The sequence below is a fragment of the Aquarana catesbeiana genome, linkage group LG09, assembly GCF_042186555.1.
Source record: "Aquarana catesbeiana isolate 2022-GZ linkage group LG09, ASM4218655v1, whole genome shotgun sequence".
Classification (NCBI taxonomy): domain Eukaryota; kingdom Metazoa; phylum Chordata; class Amphibia; order Anura; family Ranidae; genus Aquarana; species Aquarana catesbeiana.
The window spans coordinates 153,735,465-153,757,150 of NC_133332.1; the positions used below are offsets into that span (position 1 = coordinate 153,735,465).

General features: G+C 44.8%; 1 protein-coding gene across 2 annotated transcripts in view; it reads right to left on the bottom strand.

Annotated features, from left to right (window-relative positions):
• CD99L2 (CD99 molecule like 2) overlaps positions 1–21,686 on the bottom strand; it is a 150,324-nt gene that overhangs the window by 27,331 nt on the left and 101,307 nt on the right. For both annotated transcript variants that reach the window (XM_073599285.1, XM_073599286.1), the window contains exons 2-5: positions 19,432–19,491; positions 17,736–17,774; positions 13,443–13,517; positions 12,102–12,161 (exon numbers count right to left, since the gene is read on the bottom strand). In XM_073599285.1, the coding sequence (XP_073455386.1) occupies positions 12,102–12,161; positions 13,443–13,517; positions 17,736–17,774; positions 19,432–19,491 (234 nt within the window). The remainder of the gene's footprint in view (positions 1–12,101; positions 12,162–13,442; positions 13,518–17,735; positions 17,775–19,431; positions 19,492–21,686) is intronic.

A 21,686-nucleotide genomic window follows, 5' to 3' on the forward strand; every position in this document is an offset into this window, starting at 1 on the left:
GAGACCTGACAGTATCAGGCAGCCATGACTGAGTCCTGGCAGGGGGCCTCCCCCATGGATGAACTTTGTAGGCACCTCGCAGGCCTTACCCAAGCAGTCAAGAGCCTACAAGAAGGCTACACCAGATTAGAGGGTCAGGTCCAAGCCCTCTCAGCTGCTCCTCCCCCCCAGGGGGCACCATCTGCCGGACTCTTCTCAGCACCCTCCGTAGTAATGCTCCCTCCGGAACCCAGGGTACCCACACCTGAGAAATTTACTGGAGATCGTCGCAAATACCGGGCCTTCCGTAACGCCTGCGTCTCTCTGGACGCCACTAAGGTGGGATTTGTCATTGCACTGCTGTCCGGCGAGTCCCAGACTTGGGCTCATCATTTACTGGAGCAGAAGTCCAGATCCTTAGATACCCTGGACACTTTTTTCCTGGCAATGTCCCAATTGTACGAGGACCCTCAACTTACTACTACTGCTGAGGCAGCCCTGCATTCCCTGCAGCAAGGCCGCAGAGCGGCCGAAGACTACGCAGTTGAGTTTCGTCGTTGGAGCTCTGATACAGAGTGGAACGACGCTGCCTTGCGTCATCAATTTCGGATGGGGTTATCTGATCCCCTTAAGGATGAACTGGCACATGTTGGGATACCCCAGACTCTGGACAAACTTATAAACCTATCTATTCAAATTGACCGACGTCTGAGAGAAAGACGCTCTGAGAGGTCCTCTGGTCACCCTCGTCCTATTTGGATGCTCCCTAGAGTTCCCAGTTCCCCCAACCAATTGCCTCTCTCCTCTACTTCAGCCACGGAAGCACCCAAACCCATGCAGTTTGGTCTGCTCCGGCCATCCCTTACCCCGGAAGAGAAGATGCACAGATGTACGCACAACCTATGCCTGTATTGCGGGGAACAAGGACATTTTGTGAGGACCTGCCCTAACAAGATACGTAAGTGTCTGACGTCTTCTTCCGCTTGTGCATCTGTTTTGTCCAAACCTGGTAACCATTTGACTATCTCTGTTGTATTACAGAACATCCCGGTGTCGGTCATTATTGACTCTGGAGCATGCAGTGGCTTCATCGATCAAACCTTTGTCAATAATCATGGCATTCCTCTTCAACCTAAGACCCAGGGTCTTGCAGTATTCCTAGCTGATGGCTCTACCCTTAGTTCAGGTCCAGTCACCTGTGAGACTGTTCCGCTACTGGCCACCATAGGCCCGGAACATCAGGAACTCTTACGTTTGGATGTCATCTCCTCCACTCTCTTCCCAATCATTCCCGGAATGCCCTGGCTACAGGCACATAACCCCAGCATTGACTGGTCCACAGGAAGAATCCAATTCTCATCTGACTACTGCAGGCAACATTGCTTACGTGGGACCCCCGTCTCACCGACTCAATGTCTTTGTTTGGATTCGGACACCAAACTTTGCCCATCTCTTCCCGAGGCCTATCGGGACTTCCAGGATGTCTTCAGTAAGAAGGGGGCAGAGACTCTTCCAGTTCACAGGCCTTATGACTGCCCAATAGAACTTTTACCTGGAACCGAAGTTCCCTTTCGAAGGATTTTTTCCACTAACTGGGCAGGAGCTGGGCACCTTAAAAAACTACATTGACGAGAACTTAAAGAAAGAGTTTATCTGCCCTTCCACGTCTCCAGCCGGTGCAGGCATTTTCTTCGTGGAGAAGAAGGACCACACCCTACGTCCCTGTATTTGTTACCCTTAGTACCCGAGTTATTCCAGAGACTGGGAACCGCAAGAGTTTTCACCAAACTGGATCTCTGCAGGGCATACAACTTAATTCGCATAAGAGAAGGGGATGAGTGGAAAACAGCTTTTCGTACTCGATTCGGGCACTATGAGTACCTTGTCATGCCCTTTGGCCTGTGCAACGCACCAGCCACCTTCCAGCACTTTGTCAACGACGTATTCCATGACTTCCTAGACCTCTATGTCATAGTCTACCTGGACGATATTTTGATTTTCTCCGCCTCTCTGACCGACCACCGCAGGCATGTGCGAAATGTTCTCACCCAACTTAGGCAACATGGGCTCTATGCAAAACTTGAGAAATGTGAGTTTGAGCTTCAATGCATTCAGTTTCTGGGCCTGATCATCTCCCCTGAGGGCATCAAGATGGATCCCCAAAAGGTATCTGCTATCCTGGACTGGCCTGCACCTATTGATAAGAAAGGGGTACAAAGTTTTATTGGCTTTGCCAACTTCTATAGAAAATTCATAAAAGGGTTCTCTTTGATAATCGCTCCTATTACTGAACTTACCAAACAAGGAAGCCGGTTTTGCTGGGCTCCTAAGGCGCAGTCGGCCTTTGAGGAACTCAAGGCTCTATTTACCTCAGCCACCATTTTAAAACACCCCAACCCAGCTCTACCATTTGTGTTGGAAGTTGACGCTTCCGAAATTGTGGTAGGGGCCGTACTCTCACAACGACAAGGCACCAAAGCTCTTCTGTACCCTGTGGGGTTTTTCTCACGAAAACTCTCACCTTCCGAGAGAAACTACGATGTGGGTGACCGTGAACTCCTAGCTATTAAGGCGGCCTTGGAGGAATGGCGTTACCTTCTGGAGGGTGCTGCTTATCCCATACTGGTCTACACGGACCATAAAAACCTGGAATACCTGAGAACGGCTAAGAAGTTAAGACCCCGGCAGGCCAGATGGGCACTTTTTTTTTTTCTCGATTCCAGTTCCATGTCACCTTCAGACCCGGATCCAGAAATATTAAATCTGACGCACTCTCATGAATGTTCCATGATTCGGAAGAAACCGCACCTCCAGATACCATCCTTCCCCCTGGGAATTTCTTGCTTCTTCAGGAAGATCTAATCTCTCGAATCAGACAGGCTTCTATGGGGGCGACGCCGCCCGCTGGGGCCTGTACCAAGGATTGCCTATTTTGGCATGAAAACAAGATTGTGGTCCCCGAAGAACTAAGGGTACAGGTATTGGAACTGTGTCACAATTACAAATTAGCTGTACATTTCGGCTCACGAAAAACGAGTACCTTCTTGTGGTCTCATCTCATCAGGGATTGTAGAAGGTTCATTGATTCCTGCAGTACTTGCGCTAGAAGAAAAACCAGCCGGGCCAGAGCTTGGGGACTGTTAAAACCTCTTCCAGTCCCAGAGAGACCATGGAGCATGATCTCAATGGATTTTGTTGTTGAACTCCCCCCATCAGAAGGCTTCTCCTCCATCTTTGTCGTGGTAGACAGATTGTCTAAAATCGCTCATTTTCTCCCAATGAAGGGTACCCCATCGGCCACGGAGACGGCTGATATGTTTATTAAAGAAATTGTCAGGCTACATTGAGTTCCCAAGAATATAGTTTCTGACCGTCCAATTCACCTCCAGATTCTGGAAGGCCCTCTGTGGCTCCTTGGAAATTGAGTTGGCATTCTCCTCGGCCTACCATCCCCAGTCCAATGAGCAAACTGAGAGGACGAATCAGACTCTGGAGCAGTATCTCCGCTGCTTCTCCGCATTCACCCAGGACGATTGGGCCCCCCTACTCCCTATTGCGGAGTTCTCTTATAATAATTCCTTGCATTCAGCCACCAACCAGACTCCATTCTATGCCAACTATGGCTTTCATCCGACCTTTTTACCTGGATCAATACCTGAATGTTCTGTTCCTGCAGTATCTGATACCCTGAATTTCTTCTCGGTGAACAATAAGCTGTTACAAGATACCATGGCCAAGGCCCAAGAAGGTTATAAGAAGGTGTTTGACAAAAAGAGGCATGGAGAACTTGTGTTGGAACCTGGTAACCCAGTATGGTTATCTACCGCCAATCTGAAACTGGCATGTCCATCCAAAAAACTAGGCCCTAAGTTCCTGGGTCCCTTCCTGGTAAGGAGGAAAATTAATGATGTTGCCTACGAGCTTGATCTGCCGAATTCCCTGAAGGTGCACCAGGTCTTCCATGTATCTCTCTTAAAGCCGGATATCCCCAATTCTTTTGTTGGCCGTACTGTTGGTCCACCCAAACCCATCCTTGTAGACGACGAGGAGGAATTTGAAGTAGAGGCAATATTAGACTGCAGAAAAAGACGAAATCAAACCCAATACCTCATAAAGTGGAAGGGATATGGCCCTGGGGACAATTCATGGGAACCAGAAGATAATTTGCATGCCGGGGAACTCCTGCAAGCTTTCAAGGACTCACATGCCTCCAAGTTGGCCCAATTGGGCATCCGGAGTCTGCCCTTGAGGAGGGGGCACTGTCAGAGAGCTTACCTGATTGGGCGTTGTCGCGCGCCGGGGCGCGTTGGTGCACGCTTTCCTGCGGGTGCTCGGGGGCTTGCTTCTATGGGCGCTGCTATGCGTTCAGCTGGTGGCGCTGGTGTGCATGCCGCTGTCCGGGGGCGCGCCCGGGGGTGCGGGCGCCTGTGCGTAACGGCGCGCGCACGAACGCAGCGTTTGACGCCAATCAGCCTATTTAGGCTTGCTTCTCCCTCTGATCAGTGCTGCCTGATCAAAAGCTCCGTGCCTAGTTCCTGTTTCCTGTTTCCTGTTCCTAGTTCCTGTGATTCCTGTGTTCCTGATCTGTTGACGACCCGGCTTGCCTTTTGGACTCTCCTGACCTCCGCCTGCATTTGACCCCGGCCTGTTTTGACTTCGCTTCTGCCTGCTCCTTCTGTACCTCTGCTGCCCGCCTGTTGCCAAACCCAGCTTGTGCACTAACCTGTCTCCAGCTCCTGCTCAGCATCTGTTGTCTTTTCCGCTCACTATCATCTGCTGTTTGAAGACTGCTAACCTCCGGAACACGGACTCCTGCACAGGCTCTTATAAAACTCCGCACTCGTGGGCCTCCTGTCTGCTCTACCAGGGGCCGCAAGTCGGATACGTAAGGGAGCCTACCCTCTGCCCAAGGGGACTCTCCAGTCTGGTAAGTGAGAGACCTGACAGACAGTAAGCAGCATGTACAGGAGAGGAGTGTTGAGGGTAAGACAGTGAGCAGTATGTACAGGAGATGAGTGTGGAGGGTATGACAGTGAGCAGTATGTACAGGAGAGGAGTGTGGAGGGTATGACAGTGGGCAGTATGTACAGGAGAGGAGTGTGGAGGGTATGACAGTGGGCAGTATGTACAGAAGAGGTGTGTATGACAGTGGGCAGTATGTACAGGAGAGGAGTGTATGACAATGGGCAGTATGTACAGGAGAGGAGTGTGGAGGATATGACAGTAGGCAGTATTCACAGAAGAGGAATGTGGAGGGTATGACAGTGAGCAGTATGTACAGAAAACGAGTGTGGAGGGTAAGACAGTGGGCAGTATGTACAGGAGAAGAGTGTGAAGGGTATGACAGTGGGCCATATGTATAGGAGAGCAGTGTGTACGGTATGATACTGAGCAGTATGTACAGGAGACGAGTGTGTAGGGTAAGACAGTGAGTAGTATGTACAGGAGACAAGTGTGGTGGGTAAGACAGTGGGCAGTATGTACAGGAGAGGAATGTGGGCGGTATGACAGTGGGCAGTATGTACAGGAGAGGAGTGTGGAGGGTATGACAATAGGCAGTATGTACAGGAGAGGAGTGTGGAGGGTATGACAGTGGGTAGTATGTACAGGAGAGGAATGTGGAGGGTATGACAGTGAGCAGTATGTACAGGAGAGGAATGTGGCGGGTATGACAATGAGCAGTATTGTACGGGAGCAAGGAATCTGGAGGGTATGACAGGGGGCACTTTGTATAGGAGAGAAATATGGAGGGTATGACAGCAGGCACTTTGTACAGGAGAGAAGTGTATGACAGTGAGCAGTATGTACAGGAGAGGATTTTGGGGGGATATGACAAGGGGCACTATGTATAAGAAAAAAGTGTGGTGGGTATTACAGTGGGCACTATGTATAGGAGAGAAGTGTGGAGGGTATGACAGTGAGCAGTATGTACAAGAGAAGAGTGTGGAGGGTTTGACAGTGGGCAGTATGTACAGGAGAGGAGTGTGGAGGGTATGACAGTGGGCAGTATGTACAGGAGAGGAGTTTGGAGGGTATGACAATGGCCAGTATGTACAGGAGAGGCGTGTGGAGGGTATGACAGGTCAGTAGGTGAGAGGGTGTGTGGGGACAGGCTGGGGAGAGAGGTCTGTCAGCAGGGGAGTGTGAGGTGGTCATGGAGGCATATCAATCAGCGGGTGGGGGGAGTAACTGGGAGTGATATCTTTTGGAGTAGGGTCTGACATCTGCAGGTTGGGAAATGGTCACCTGTGATATAAGCTGAAGGGGGGTGGCTAACATGGGAAGTGGCTGGGGAGTGACCTGGTTGGTGGCAAGTGTGAAACGGATGATGTGTTTCAAGTTTCTTTCACATTTGCAGTAATGCTTACTGCCCTCTGAAAAGTGATCTGTGGTGGATTTCTTTTCAACTAGTAGTATAGCAACAGCTGACAGGCGTTCATGAGGTGCTACTGCCGCCTCCTTGTTTTTTTACATTGCTGAATAGTAGTTTTACATTGTTGGACTATGCTACCACTGCAAGCGTGTTTGGCTTGCAGTTGCAGAGTGGCCCCATTGAAATCAATAGGCCAGTTTGACCGGCGGTGCTGCCTGTCAAACTCTGCAGGGTCCGAGCTGTCCATTGAACTCAATGCCTCTGACAAGAAGTGAGAGGCACTGTGAGCTCTTTTTCTCAGTCTGCTGGAAACAGAGTGTGTCAGCTTGTATTCAAACTGGCCGCTCTGTATGTAGCTTCTGATAGGCTGCACAAGGAGCCATAGATGATAGGAGCCCTAAGATTTGACCAGTGGTGGGGTAGGTCTTCAGCTATCTGTGACCATGTTTTTTGTTTTTTTGGCAAATGGGCCTATTTTGAGGTAAGGGGCCTGGAGCTGCAGCTCCAATAGCCCCTATGTTTATTCGGTCCTGCCTCTGTATCTACTGCGGTCCTAGAGTCTCCATAGTAGGAGCACATATTAGAATGGATAGATTAAGGGCAGATGTGCCTGAAGGTAGCCCACCCCTCATTAAAGGCACATGACACCCAGCAAAAGCACAGTGGCAGCGAAGGCATCCTTGCACCCAATTCAACCAATTGTACAAAAAAGTGGCAACCACTCCAACCCCACCCAAGTGGCAACTTTTTTGGACCGAAATTAATCTTTGAATTCTTTTTTTTTTTAGTTTTTATTTGCACTGCTATGGCTGCAACAAATTCAAAACCTCTAGCTCGTAGATAAGGAAACTGGATGTAATTAAGACCAACTCTAAACTGGCGTACAGAGACAGACCAGAGTTCTCAGAATTGGGCTGTGCACTGAACACAGTGTGAGCAGGAAATTGGGCATATTTCCTCCATCCCCATCACGGATTTCTAGGACACTGTTGGATGCAAAGCTTCACTGGTTGCTAGCATGCAGGCTGCTAGCAACCTAGCACCCAAAGACGAGGGACTGAACACTGACAGTTGGTGAGGCCTGATGGAGATGCTAAGAGATTAGTTCCCCATCAGATCCATGTTCCTTGTAATCAGTGGACAGTAGTGGGCCAATTCCAAAAGACCAGGGAAGGATTAGCATCACTGTCTTTTAACTGCAAATCTATGACCTTGTCAAAGAGGTTTTTCTTAACTTTGTGTACTGGAGGCAATGGTACAATGACAAATAAAAATTCTAAAAATCTGACACGGGTTCTAGACTTACATATTCTAATAACATGTGTCTATTCCTGTCCTGTCATTGTTGCTGGCAGAGAGTTCCCCTAACTTTCTGCCTAGTAAAAGATGTCAGCAGGACATAAAGTGACAAAGGAACTCTGAATAGCAGTAAAAACCCAGAATAAAGTCACTCTAATTTAAGAAACAACATTATTACATATTTTCATTGAACAAACAGTTAAAAAAACGAATTAGAAATTTCAAACAATGGACTGGGTGTTCTAAAGCATGGGTTTGACCTATCTTGAATAGTAGGAAAAGAAACAATCACTGCTGGTTACCATCTACTCTCTACTTGACCTAATTTTGTAAAGTGCAGTGTGGCCCTATCAAAAAAGTTTGCAGAGGTCCTCAGAAGAAAAAGTATGAAAGCTCATAAGATTAAGCAAGTCAACAAAAGAATGTCTAAAGACCTGGCCTCCATTCATCTTCAATCAAGTTGACTAAAGGTGGCAAAAATTCAACACAGTGCCCAAGAAGATTTTACTTCCTATAAGATCAGTGGAAGAGTACGCCACACAGCTCTTAAAACAGATGATAACTAAAGACTTACAAGTTTGTGTTGTACTTCAAATGAGTTCATAAATGTACTGAAAACGGCTTCATGGTTTTATAGACCTCATCCATTTTCTGATCATTTGTACTTTCAAAAAGTTGTAAATATTTCTTAGAATGTAAACAGAGCAACGGTTTTCAGGTCAAAAACTTCCCCATATGAATGTTCATGTAAGGCTGGCCATACACGGTCAAATTTCGAAAGAAATTTCTCTTGAAAATCAGAAATTTTGTGTGTTTTGTGATCCGAAGGTGCCACCATTGATTTTGAAATTCGACCAACCAAGCCTTCAATTTCACCTCCTGTTGCTACAGAAAAGTATTTTCGTGGCCGGGAATCTTCTTTTCTTTCCGGGAATTCTCTTTTCTTGCACTCATGCGCATTTCTTTTTCGATTACATTTCTCGCACGATTCTCCTATCATTGATTAGAAAATTGTTTGTTTTTCAAAAAATTTCCAAAATTACTGAAATTCGATGGCCGCACTAATGGTGCGAAATTCGAACGAAAATTCTTAGATAAGATTTTCGAAAGAAAATTTTTTTGAAATTTGACCCATGTATGGCCTTGCCTTACTTTCCAACTCTAACTTGCTTCCTGCATGACCAATCACATTTAAACATCCAACTTCCAAGGCAGAATTGAATCCGATTGGTGGCTAATAGACTGTTCACTGTGCAAGTGCAGCTGAACTCTGCGTGGCAATTATCCCCAGAGCTTAGTGAATGAGGTGAGGCTCTGCTGACTTTCATCATCCAATCACGTGCAAGCAAAATGCTGTTTTTTACTTTCCTTGCACGTGTTCAGGTATTCTTTGCAAACTGAAGCTGCACCACATTCTCAGGGGAAAATTTGCTTGCAAAGTGCAACGTCACTTACAAAGTGAACAGTGTATTTTTCTTTAGTAAACAAACCCCTTACTGTCCACATTTTTTTACTATAGGCTTTGTGTAAGAGGCAGTAAAGAGGATGTCACAGCATCACCAGCAGGTGTGTTCTGCGATCACCAGATTGCACACAAAAGGGAGTGGGAAGGGCTGGTGCAGTGCAGCTATGCCTAAATTAAAAAAATGAAATATTCATCAGGTAGGCAATGCTCCTTCTATGGATCTACAGGTTTGGATTTCAGTTTTTACTGCAGTGTAGTTTACTGTAAAATAAAACACTCCCCATCTCCAGCATCCCTTTCGATTAACTAATTTCTTCATCATTCCTGCACTCCCTTTGCATTGTTTCACATAATTGCATGCCAAAAGGCCTGTATAGCAGACAGCTTCATCAGACAACAAAAGGAAATTTTAACTGCCAGAGCTGGCAATGATCCAAGCAGAACTCTCAAACAACAGCAAGGCAAGGAAAAGGGTGAATATTGCAAACTTACCAGATTTTCCTGGAAATATTGAAGGCACTAAAGTGTTTTAAAAGGCACTTATTCTTTAAAGCTGAGCTCCAGGAAAAGTAAAAATCCTCCCTTACAGTGGGGCTGCCCAGCACTGAGTGGCGGCTGGTACTCAAAATTTTTTGGGGGGCGCAAACAAACTGAAAAATTCTGAACAAAACCCCCCATCAATTGTAGCCTCACTGTACCATCAATCTCAGCCACTGTGCCATCAAACGCAGCCACTGTGCCCATCAATTGCCACCACTGTGCCATCAATTGCCGACACTGTACCATTAAACGCAGCCACTGTGCCCATGAATTGCCGCCACTGTGCCAAACGCAGCCACTGTGCCCATCAAACACAGCCACTGTGCCCATCAAACGCAGCCACTGTGCCATATCAAAAGCAGCCACTGTGCCCCATCAAATATAGCCACTGTGCCCATCCTTTGCAGCCACTGTGCCCATCTTATGCAGCCACTGTGCCCATTTTATGCAGCCACTGTGCCCATCATATGCATCCATGGTGACATCAAATGCAGCCACTGTGACATCAAATGCAGCCACTGTGACATCATAAGCAGCCACTGTAACATCATATGCAGCCACTGTGCCCATCAAATGCAGCCTCACTGTGCCCATCAAATGCAGCCTCACTGTGTCCCATTAAATGCAGCCTCACTGTGCCCAATCAAATGTTCCCACTGTGACCCATCAAATGCAGCCACTGTGCCATATCAAATGCTGCCAGTGTGCCGCCCGCCCGCCGTCTCTACTTACTCTGTCTCAGTGGCGATGGGACAGCTCCTCGATGTCTTCTCCCATCCTCTGCTATGATTGGACGCCTGATAGGCCTCCACTCACAGTGCCTGTTGTTTCAGCCAATCAGGTGACCGCTAACAGATCCGAGCACCTGATTGGCAGAGAGGCGGTTTAGTGCTAGGAAAGCGAATATTAATTCGCTTTTCTAACAGAGCTGAGTGACCTGAGAGCACCCAGCATGGCGCTCGCAGGTCACCTTTTCTGATGCCTATTAGAGTCTATGGCTCTAATCAGGTGCTTAAAAAAAACCCTGCCGCTGTAATTTAGGCGCCGAAAAGGGGGAGGCAGTGGCGGCCATAGATAGATGCATGCGATGCATCTATCTATTGGTGCTAGAGGGGGTGGTGCCCATGCGCCCTTATGGACGTACCGCCACTGCCTGCAATGCAAGGGTTAAAAGCTTGTTTACATCTAGGAGGACTGGGAAAAGCAGTTTTACTTACCCAATCAACCTCTCTTGCAGTCTCCTCTGTGCTACAAGACAGATCCCTGTAGCCTCTTCCCTCTGGACTTTATGGAAGAGTGGCAAGAAAAAAGCCATTGTTGAAAGACAGCCATAAGAAGTCCTGTTTGCAGTTTGCGAGAAGCCATGTGGGGGACACAGCAAACATGTGGAAAAAGGTGCTCTGGTCACATGAGACCAAAATTTACCTTTTTTGGCCTAAAAGCAAAACGCTATGTGTGCCGGAAATCTAACACTGCACATCACCCTGAACACACCATCCCCACCGTGAAACATGGTGGTGGCAGCATCATGTTGTGGGAATGCTTTTCTTCAGCAAGGACAGGGAACCTGGTCAGAGTTGATGGGAAGATGGAGAAAATACACTACAATTTTAGAAGAAAACCTGTTAGAGTCTACAAAAGACTTGAGACTGGGTGGAGGTTCACCATCCAGCAGGGCAACGACCCTAAACATACAGCCAGAGCTACAATGGAATGGTTTAGATCACTCTCCATCCAATCTGACAGAGCTTGAGCTATTTTGCAAAGAAGAATGGGCAAAAATGTCACTCTCTAGATGTGCAAAGCTAGTAGAGATATACCCAAAAAGACTTGCGGCTCTAATTACAGCAAAAGGTGGTTCTACAAAGTATTGACTCGGGGGCTGAATACAAATGCACACCACACTTTTCACATATTTAGTTGTAAAAAATTTGGAAAACCATTTATCATTTTCCTTCCACTTCACAATTATGTGCCACTTTTGTGTTGGTCTATCACAAAAAAAAAACATTAAAATACGTTTTTGGTTGTAACATGACAAAATGTGGAAAATTTCGAGGGGCATGAATACTTTTTCAAGCACTGTATATATTACCATATCACTCCACAACATTTGACCGCAGAAAAGTTTTTGCTTTCCAATTTTCATACTCTATTTTTCAGCCTTCCTAAGCTTTCTCTGTAAAAGGGGATTATAAGGGAACTAAGCACCATATATTGTCAGAGTTAATTGCAAAGGAAAACAAAAAAGGAACACAATACAGATACACACATGCACATACACAGTTTCAAAAACTCAAAAAATATAAAAAATAAATAATAACAACCCCAAACTTTTGAAGTGAAAATACAAGAACTGTACTAAATTATGATGGCAGTGTCATAACTGCCCAACAGACTAAGTTGCACTACAGTGAATTATACATCGGTAGAAAAAAACAATACCGTGTTTTTTTGGTGGTCTTTTGGTTGATATGTGAGGCTTCCTTGTTGTCATAGGAATGTCTGCAAATTAAAAGTTTGGAAAATAATTATTATACAGAAACCTGAAGTAGTTATACATTTGGTATCTTACTTATGGTAAGAAAGGTTGAGTATTTTGTGGAAGGTTCTTCTGTTGCCTCCAGGTCCCTTGATACCACCATAACAGAAAGAGCAACATGAGACTTAGGAGAACAACATTTCCACATTTCTCTAGGAATCACCTTGAATATTTAAAAAAAGCCAAATTTACTAGATTGACAACATACAAAACAGAAACTGAAGGTGCCTTTTTCATGTCTTTACAATAATGAATGTTTGTGGGTTGAAAGCAGTCAAAACTGAACATTACAAAATACTGTGTACACCAGACTTTCACAACCAGGGTTCCACCAGAGGTGGCTAGGGTTTTTTTTGTTTTTTTTAGCAGTGGTGCAATCGTCACCTGCCTACACTGACCAAAAACAACAGGGCAAGTCTTCTTTAACCACCTGCATAAGGAGGCACTTCTCCAATGAACATGAAGGTAGGAGTGACCTACTCTTAACAGCCAATGCAAGGGACCTTTTCCCACTGACCACTAGTGTAAGAGGACACAATTTTTCCTGTCTGTGTTTTTTTTTTCTGGTTACTATGATGATTATTATTTTGGTTTCATTATTTTTACTGAATGTAATTTTGTTGTATAGAGCAAAAGAGAGGTATGCTAAATTCTTAATTATTAAAAAAAAACTTTGTACAACTTCATGGTTATGCAAATGTACCCTGAGCTGTAGACCAATGCATTTCCTGCAGGGGTTCCCTAAGACCTGACATTTATTTCAAGGGTTCCTTTGGGTTGAAATGGCTGAGAAAAGCTGGTGTAGACATTCATTAATTTACCACAGCTACTGTGTAATTGTCAGGGCTGGGCTCAGCCCTTCCTTCTCTGAGCTGGCCGCTCAGCTGTCGGCTAATTGCCAGCTCATATTTCTTCACAGTGACTCACCTGTTGATGATATCCTGCTCGTCAGTCCTGGCTACTAAAGCCGTCCAGTCCAGATGATCTCTGCCTTCGCCTTGGTCACATCTCTAGAGATGCTCTCCTGTGTTCCTGTTAAAGATTTGCTTGGTTGATATTCCTTCTAGCTCCAGACCCTGCTTGCTGTTCTACTACGCTGTTCTCTGGCTCCCTGAAGTTTTGGCTTGTCTGATTATCCGTTCCTGAACTCTGGCTATGTTTTCCCTCAAACCAGCAAATATAATTTTTTTATAGAATATATTTTTCTTAACAATATTTTGCAAGCTATAAAAGATTAGTATTACCTGGCTTCTTAGGAGGAGGTTTGGGCACAACCTTTGGTGGCTGAGTAGCATCAAACAGGTCAAAGTCGAAATCATCTGTAAAACAAATACAGAAACCATATAATACAAACTAAAACTCGTGCTGGTGGAATAATAAAATAAAATTAGTGAAATAATGGTGCAAACCAAAATATAGACCACAGCAGCTGTTACAAAGGTGCTAAAACTTTAAGGAATGGATATACAAATATTTAACAGCGCTAATGGATTAATGAAGTGCAAAGTGCAGTAATAGTATACAATAAAGTAAAGTGCAAAGTGCTTCCAATGGCAAATCAAGTATCCAGGTTGAAAGGAGTCTCAAAAAAACACACCCAAAGAACACACTCCCCTCCTGTGACCCCACTTACCAGAGCTTATGGACCCCCCTTAGCTTTGCAGTCCAGGGGTCAAAAATACTTAGTGGGGTTGTGGTATATGGTCCAAGATCAGAGAGGCTTCCAAGGACGATTTACATGTGGACCATAGAGGATGATAAGCATTTGGATAAAGAGAGAAGAAGATACATAGATCCATATACCACAACCTCACTAAGTATTTTTGACCCCTGGACTGCAAAGCTGAGGGGGTCAATAAGCTCTGGTAAGTGGGGTCACAGGAGGGGAGTGTGTTCTTTGGGTGTGTTTTTTTGAGACTCCTTTCAACCTGGATACTTGAATTGCCGTTGGAAGCACTTTGCACTTTACTTTGTTGTATACTATTACTGCACTTTATTAATCCATTAGCGCTGTTAAATATTTGTATATCCAAATACAGAAACCAGACACATACAATATCTAGTTCATCATAATTAGAATAACGTGTGTGTGTGTTTGTGATTTTTCCTTTTCTTACACTGTAAATCTTGAAAGAAATGCAGGGGTTACATTGCTGACCTCCCTATGAAAATACTAGCTGACTGGCAGGAAGCTGCCCCCCCTCCGGTGCTATTCGGCCGCTAGGTTTTAACCCACCACTAGTGGCCCGTAAAGGGGTTAAATCCAGCCGCAAAACGCCACCGGTGGGGCGTTTTGCCGGCGGTATCGCAGTGCTGCCCCATTGATTTCAATGGGGAGCAGCGGTGGAGGAGCAGTGAGTTCACCGCTCCTTCACCGCTCCAAAGAAGCTGCTGTCAGGACTTTTTCTGATGCCCTGCCAGCACACCGCTCCAGTGTGAAAGCCCTCGGGCTTTCACACTGGAGTGAATGGAGCAGCTGTTTTGGGGCAGTTTGCAGGCGCTATTTTTAACGCTATAGCGCCTGCAAAACGCTCCAGTGTGAAAGGGGTCTAAAGTGGAAGTAAACCCTCCTATCGTCTTCGGCCATCTTGACCTCTGTTTGATCTTCAACTGCCATTGTGCTGAACATGTGATCAGTTACTACACTAGCCACTGGATGGTTTGACAGTTTGGTTGAATGCACATCCACTGTGACAGTTACATTTCCGGCACCTTGCGAAAATGTAACAGTTTTTTTAAACTGGTAAATCTATGGGTTTACTTCCGCTTTAATACCTGACATTCAGAGAGCAAAACTCATAGAATCTTGATAGAGAATAGATTTTACTGTATACAAATGTGCCTTCCCTATAGAAAACTATTGCTGTGAATTTTAATCCTACTCTTTGGTGTCTGAGGGGAGAGCATTATTTATGAAGCTTAGAACATACTAACTCTATTCCTACAAAGAGAGTGAGCCAAAGCTGAAAGGCCACTAAGGAGTTGACGCACATGCTCGAATGGTTGATCACTAAAGAGTTAATGCTCATACACCGGAGAGTGATCACACAGGCTTAACAATGCATATAGCATTGAGACTGATCTCTGGGGAGCTGATCAAGAGTAAATGTTCTTGCACTGAGGAGGATTATAATGCCCATACACTGCTAGTATGAGCTCTGTATGTGGAAGAGGCAATGGGAAAGTGAGATGTGTTTGTTAGGAGCAGGATACAAAACCAATATACTGTACAGGTTTGGGGTGGGGATCACTGCTAGTGCATGTTCACCTATTTAGAACTAGGTGGCAGAGTTTCCCAGTGAAAAACCAAGATTGCCAAAGACTCAGGACAAGAGCCAGTAATGAAGCGATGAGGAGCACAGAAATCACATTACTAGAGGGCAGCTTTGCATGGAAACCTTATCATAATGTGCAAACAATGCAAGAATGCTTGAACATTATAGCAGAAACTCATAGGGACCCCAATATGTCTGTAGCATTTACTTCAGATTAAAAGTAGTATTCAACCAAAAAGCAAACATTTTAGCAGCTTGCCAATTCTTTCTGCTTTTTTCCCATTATTTTTTCCTGGTGATCTGACCAGTAAGTCTGCTGTTTCTCAACAGAACAAACTGTTCTGCAGATGTAGACAAAGGTGCTTACAATGATCACCTTTTATTTACTGTATGTAAAATATGTATTCCAAGAGAAAATAAATTGTTTGCTGTAACTGTTTATGAAAGTTTTATCTGGGTTCACCTTCAATTTGTTGGCATATTTAAATCTGCTAGTCCATCTAACACTCCCTTCCCCCCAGACTGACAATCCAGAGTGAAGGCATTCTAATACAGGAGGTGTGATACAGACATAGGCATGCACAGGGGGTGTGCCAGGTGTGCCTGGGCACACCCTAATCATCCTGTGTGGTGCCAATTCCACATACTGCCCAGGCATCCTCCCGTGCTGCTCCCCCCTACCGCAGTGCTGCTGGCCTCCCTCCTCTCCTCTGCCCCTGGCTGCTGCAGGGGATGTTTCAGGATAAAGAGCGGGGAAAGGTGCTAATTAATATGAAATTTACCGGCCCCTTCCTTTTCTAAATGAACACACTCATTCACTGTGTTCAATCATAACTGAAGTACAGTACACTATTTTTTACTATACTTCAGTTTGTAAATGAACGGCAAGCCGCTCAGCACAGAGCACTTCCCATTCACTCATTGTCCCATCTAGCTGAGGCTGCAGAGAAGGGCATGTGTGTATGCAGCAATAGGCTGTGCACACCAATGGTTATTGACCAGATCACCAGGTGAAAACAGAGGGAAAAAAGCCTAAGGGCACTTTCAAACTGAGCCACCCCAGGCGTCTGTGGTAAAGCGCCGCTATATTTAGCAGCGATTTACCGTCGCTTGAGCGGTGCTTTTTGGGCGCTAGCAACCCCCGCTAGTGGCCGAAAAAGGATTGCTGGTGCAGACCATTGATTTCAAGTATCTTCAGCATCTTTGAGGCGCTGTAGGAGTGATGTATCACTCCTACAGCGCCTCAAAGATGCTGCTTGCAGGACTTTTTTTGAGCGTCCTGCCAGCACACCGCTCCAGTGTTAAAGCCCTCGGGCTTTCACATGGAGTGAGAGGAGAGTCACTTTGCAGGCGCTATTTTTAGTGCTAAAACGCCTGTAAAGGGCCTCAGTGTGAAAGGGGTCTAAAAAAAACCCAATGCAGCCACCACATCTAATGATTGGTAAGCTGCAATATATTACATTTTTGGTTTTGGGTTTAATAGCTCTTTAAAGGTAAAGTTCTAAACATAGAGGCATAAAAGATTCTATTAAACACCAATAATTAAACCAGAATGGAAAAGAAATCAATAGCCACACGCATTGAGTTTGTAAACCAATGTGCTGAGTCATCTGACAGCTTATTACATTCTGTTTAATATTATATGAGATGGAGTAGAGTGTAGATCACCGATCTGCAGCAGAAAGCCAAGTACAGCTTAGTGGTATGCACACACAACACATACTGTACAACATCAGTTCTCAACCCTGTCCTCAAATACCCCCCAACAGGCCATGTTTGCAGGTTTTCCTTTATCTTGCACAGGTGCTTTAAATCAGAGTCAATGGCTTGGTATTTTGGACAGCTATTTTAAGAGAAATTTCCAAAACATGGCCTGTTGGGGGTACTTGAGGACAGGGTTGAGAACCACTGCTGTACAACCATGAGTGAAATGCCAATGGGTGACACCAAATTTCTAGTGTCTAGATCAGTGTTTCTTATCTCCAATCCTCAAGGTGCCCCAACAGGTCATGTTTTCAGGCTTGCCATTATTTTGCACAGGTGATTTGATCCGTTTCACTGCCTTAATATTTACCACAGCCATTTCATCTGAGGGAAATCCTGAAAACATGCCCTGTTGGGGCACCTTGAGGACTGGAGTTGAGAAACACTGCTCTAGATGCTCCTTTTCAGGAAAAAAAATGACATAGCAGTTGAATTATAAATAACTGTTTAACCAGCTTTCTAATAATCGTTAGCAAACTTATTTTAAGAATTTCTTACCTGAAGGTTTTTGCGGAGGTTTTGGTGGTTTAGGCTTAGCTGTCAGGGTAAAATAAGAACACAACATTATTATTATTATATATACACAGCGACACAGATGGAGATTCTCATAGTGAGTTGTTGCCTTTTTAGGTCTCTGTGCACTCCAATGGTTCCACTAGACTAGAAGATTGAGAGGAAGAGCTAGTGCCACAGATATTTATTCCCACCACCAGAAACCTTGATACAGGAAATGGCTACTAACTCAAAAAAAGGGCAGCCATTGTTTTACTGTTACCCTATCATCGGCTATTGCCTGCTTTGGGGTCAGAGGATTACCTGCTGAAGTCAATGGGGAAAACACTGGGGTTGATTTACTAAAGGCAAATATACTTTGCACTGCAAGTGCACTTGCTGCAGAGCTTAGTAAATGAGGTAAAGCTTTACTTTGCAAAGAATCCCCATTCACATGCAAGGGGGAAAAAAAAACATAATTTTTGCTTGCACATGATTGGATAATGGAAATCAGCAGAGCTTCCCCTCAGAAATAGAGCAATTTCACTTGCAGTGCACAGTATATTTGCCTTTAGTAAACTTCAATGTGTCATATTCTGACATGGAAAAGCAGAATAAGTATTCAAGATGTTAAAGTGTTAATAAACCGAGGACCCTGCATTCACTATATGCGTCCGGCCCCCTGATCTACATGCAGGGCGCCGCACGCATGGATTCCAATGGGTGGTTTGGAACACGTGATTAGAGCCAGAGGTTCTAATTGGCTTCAAAAAAGGGTGGGCTCGGGGGACAGAGCACTGTGCTCTGAGCCCACCCAGTTGTGTGACAATAGCAAATGAATATTTGCTATTCTCTCACTGATCCTCCTCCAGGCCAATCAAGAAAAGGGTCTGAGACCCATCACCCGATTGGCTGAAAGGACAGGCGATCCTATTGGACGCCTAGGAGGAGGAGGGAGGAGACGTACAGCGGAAGTCGCCATGATGCAGAGGAGACACCCGCCCACCCGCCACCTGTAGGAGCGCTGCCTGTCTGGAACAAAGATGGGGTAAGCAATGGGCTGGATGACCGACCGCGAGACCCGGGAGGAGGGGTGCGGGTGACCCGTCCGAGTGGGAACGGGGTTGGGTGGTTGTTTGCCGTGCCCTCCCCCCCCCCCAAAAAAAAAATTAAAAAAGGCCGCCACTGTCTCCCACAGTACACAGAACCTGAATAGTGTATTGCCTGCTTTAGACAAAACAGCAAATTGTAAATGAATATGTGCTTTATTAGATTTTTTCTAGAATAGCTATAAAATATAAAGGCTTGTTTATATGTGAGGCTGGGGAGCGGTAAAACCAAACCATGCTTTTACTCTCCCTCCAACCGCCACACACTTTATCTGCAGAGGTCGTAGGCGGTGGTGTACACATGCTGTGACTGACGCTTTGCTTCGCAGCCACAGCAGAAATTATATCCCCTGTTGCTTTCATCAGCTGTAGCACCCACCCTGCAAGCACCCGGGAAACCGCATGCATTGCACACAGTTGCGGCACGCTAATGTGGAGAACTAGGGGTTAAAGCAGGCAGTGAGGAGGCAATACAATGCCTCCTTACCCCCTGTCAAATGCTCTCTAAAGAACGATCTGCCTTCAGAGACCAACACAAGTGTCAACAAGCCCTAAAATAATTTAGTTTGCCAGTTTACAAGGTGGATACTTACGTTTTACAGTTGGGATATCGTCAAGAGCATCTTCCAAGCTGAAGTCATCTTGTCCATGAGCTAAAATAAAAAACAATAATTTGCAAAACATTAGATACAAGATATCACATATAAAATCAATACACAGCAGAGTTGTAATCTAGCGTGAACCTTTACAAATCATATGAAGATGAGCACTCAAATCTATAATTATATTCATCAAAAGCACACAACCATCATATGGATATATCAAAATCTCACATGCATTGTGCACTCACGTAGTATAAACCAACTAGCATAAATCTGCATTGAAACAGTACAGTAACCGATTGTAAAAATATACAAGAAATTTGAGCAAAGCAGTCGAAAGCAGTAGGCTTTAATTCAACTTCAAAATCCAACAAAAACAGAAAGGGAAGGTGCGCACACCTAGTGCACTACCAAAGATAATTTAATAATAAAACATTTTTGTATAAAAGTGGGTACTCACAAAATGCAACTGACAAAAGGCCATAAACACAGTGCATGGACATGCACAGAACACGGGGTACAGCTAATGCGTTTCAGGGGTGCACCCCCTTCCTCAGAGCTAGGCTAGTCTCGTACACCATGGGCAAGCGCTTTTATAGGGAATTGTGGAACTGAAAATTGTGTGTCAAAAAGAGCCACGCCCTCAAAGGGGCGGGGAAAAAAATGAATTACTGTATATAGTTATATATAAATATACACACACACATATATATATATACACAGTATCTCATAAACGTGAGTACACCCCTCACATTTTTGTAAATATTTTATTATATCTTTTCATGTGACAACAATGAAGAAATGACACTTTGCTACAATGTAAAGTAGTGAGTGTACAGCTTGTATAACACTTTAAATTTGCTGTCCCCTCAAAATAACCCAACACACAGCCATTAATGTCTAAACCACTAGCAACAAAAGTGAGATATTATAAAATATTTAAAATGTGAGGGGTGTACTCACTTTAGTGAAATACTGTGTGTATATATATATATATATATATATATATATATATATATTTGCACTACAGTAAAAACGTCAGAATCCATATCAAAAACCTATATCCAAAACAAAAAAACTCCATCATAAATACACAAATAAATAAATAATTATAATTAATTCAATTCCATGTTATATTGCACATTCTTTTTTATTTAGTCAGATGAATACAGGTGTAGGAACACATAAGCAAAAAAGGGATGCAGGATTGATAAATGGGTCAATCCATGTCTCAACTCTACATGCCGGAAGTAGCTGCACTCAGAGGGGTCCAAAAACCACACACTAGGACATAGCTCCCAACTGTCCCTGATTTCGAGGGACTGTCCCTGATTTGGAGCAATGTCCCTCTGTCCTCCTTATTTGTCCCTCATTTTGGTTTGATCTATATAGATGTATATAAAATGCACTTTTTATCTTTCAAAAAGTGTTTCCCAGTGCTAAACCTTTCATCCAAATTCTAAATTGCTGCATTTGTAAATTTTAAAAGCCAGTATAAAGGAATAGTAGTGGTAAAAAAAAGCCCTTGTGGATTTAATTAACCTTATTTTTGGTCAACTCTTCTTTAAGGGGGTGTGGCAGGGGGCGTGTCCTATGCCTACATACGTTGGGTATTAGGTGTCCCTCATTCCCATCTCAAAATGTTGGGAGGTATGCACTAGGTTCACCCGACCAGAAGCTTCAGAATTGCCAGGAATGGGGAAAAAACCTCAAAAGACGCCAGTAGGATCATCCCCGCTGTAGTGCACCAGTCAGTAAACACCCGATGTCACACAGGCACCTTACCAGACCCCAGGGAACCAGCTCAGTGCCAGGGGAATCCACTTCCTGGAAACTCAGGAAGACGCCTGATGACAACAAGTGACATCACTTCCGGGGTGGGAGCAGTACAACGGTGTCCCCGTGGACATGAATGGGCAGTGTTTTAATCCAGTTTAAAAGTGCAACAGACACCATGTAATATTCTCATATATCGAAATTAAAGTAAACATATGCTATGTCCAAACAGGCTCCAGTTGCTTATTCTTGCCTTACCTGTAGAGAATGAGGAGAAATAGCTATGTGAATATTTAAAGTCTAGTTGGAGCCAAAATAAAGCAATAGACTCTCTCCTTCACTCCCTCCCTGGCACAGCAGCTGCAGCTGTGCACTACGGGGTTGAAACTCACTACTATGAGGTGCCGACTCATTCAGATGGCCACAACACCACCAGACAGTCAGCAACCAATGCTCCCCTGACAGAATCG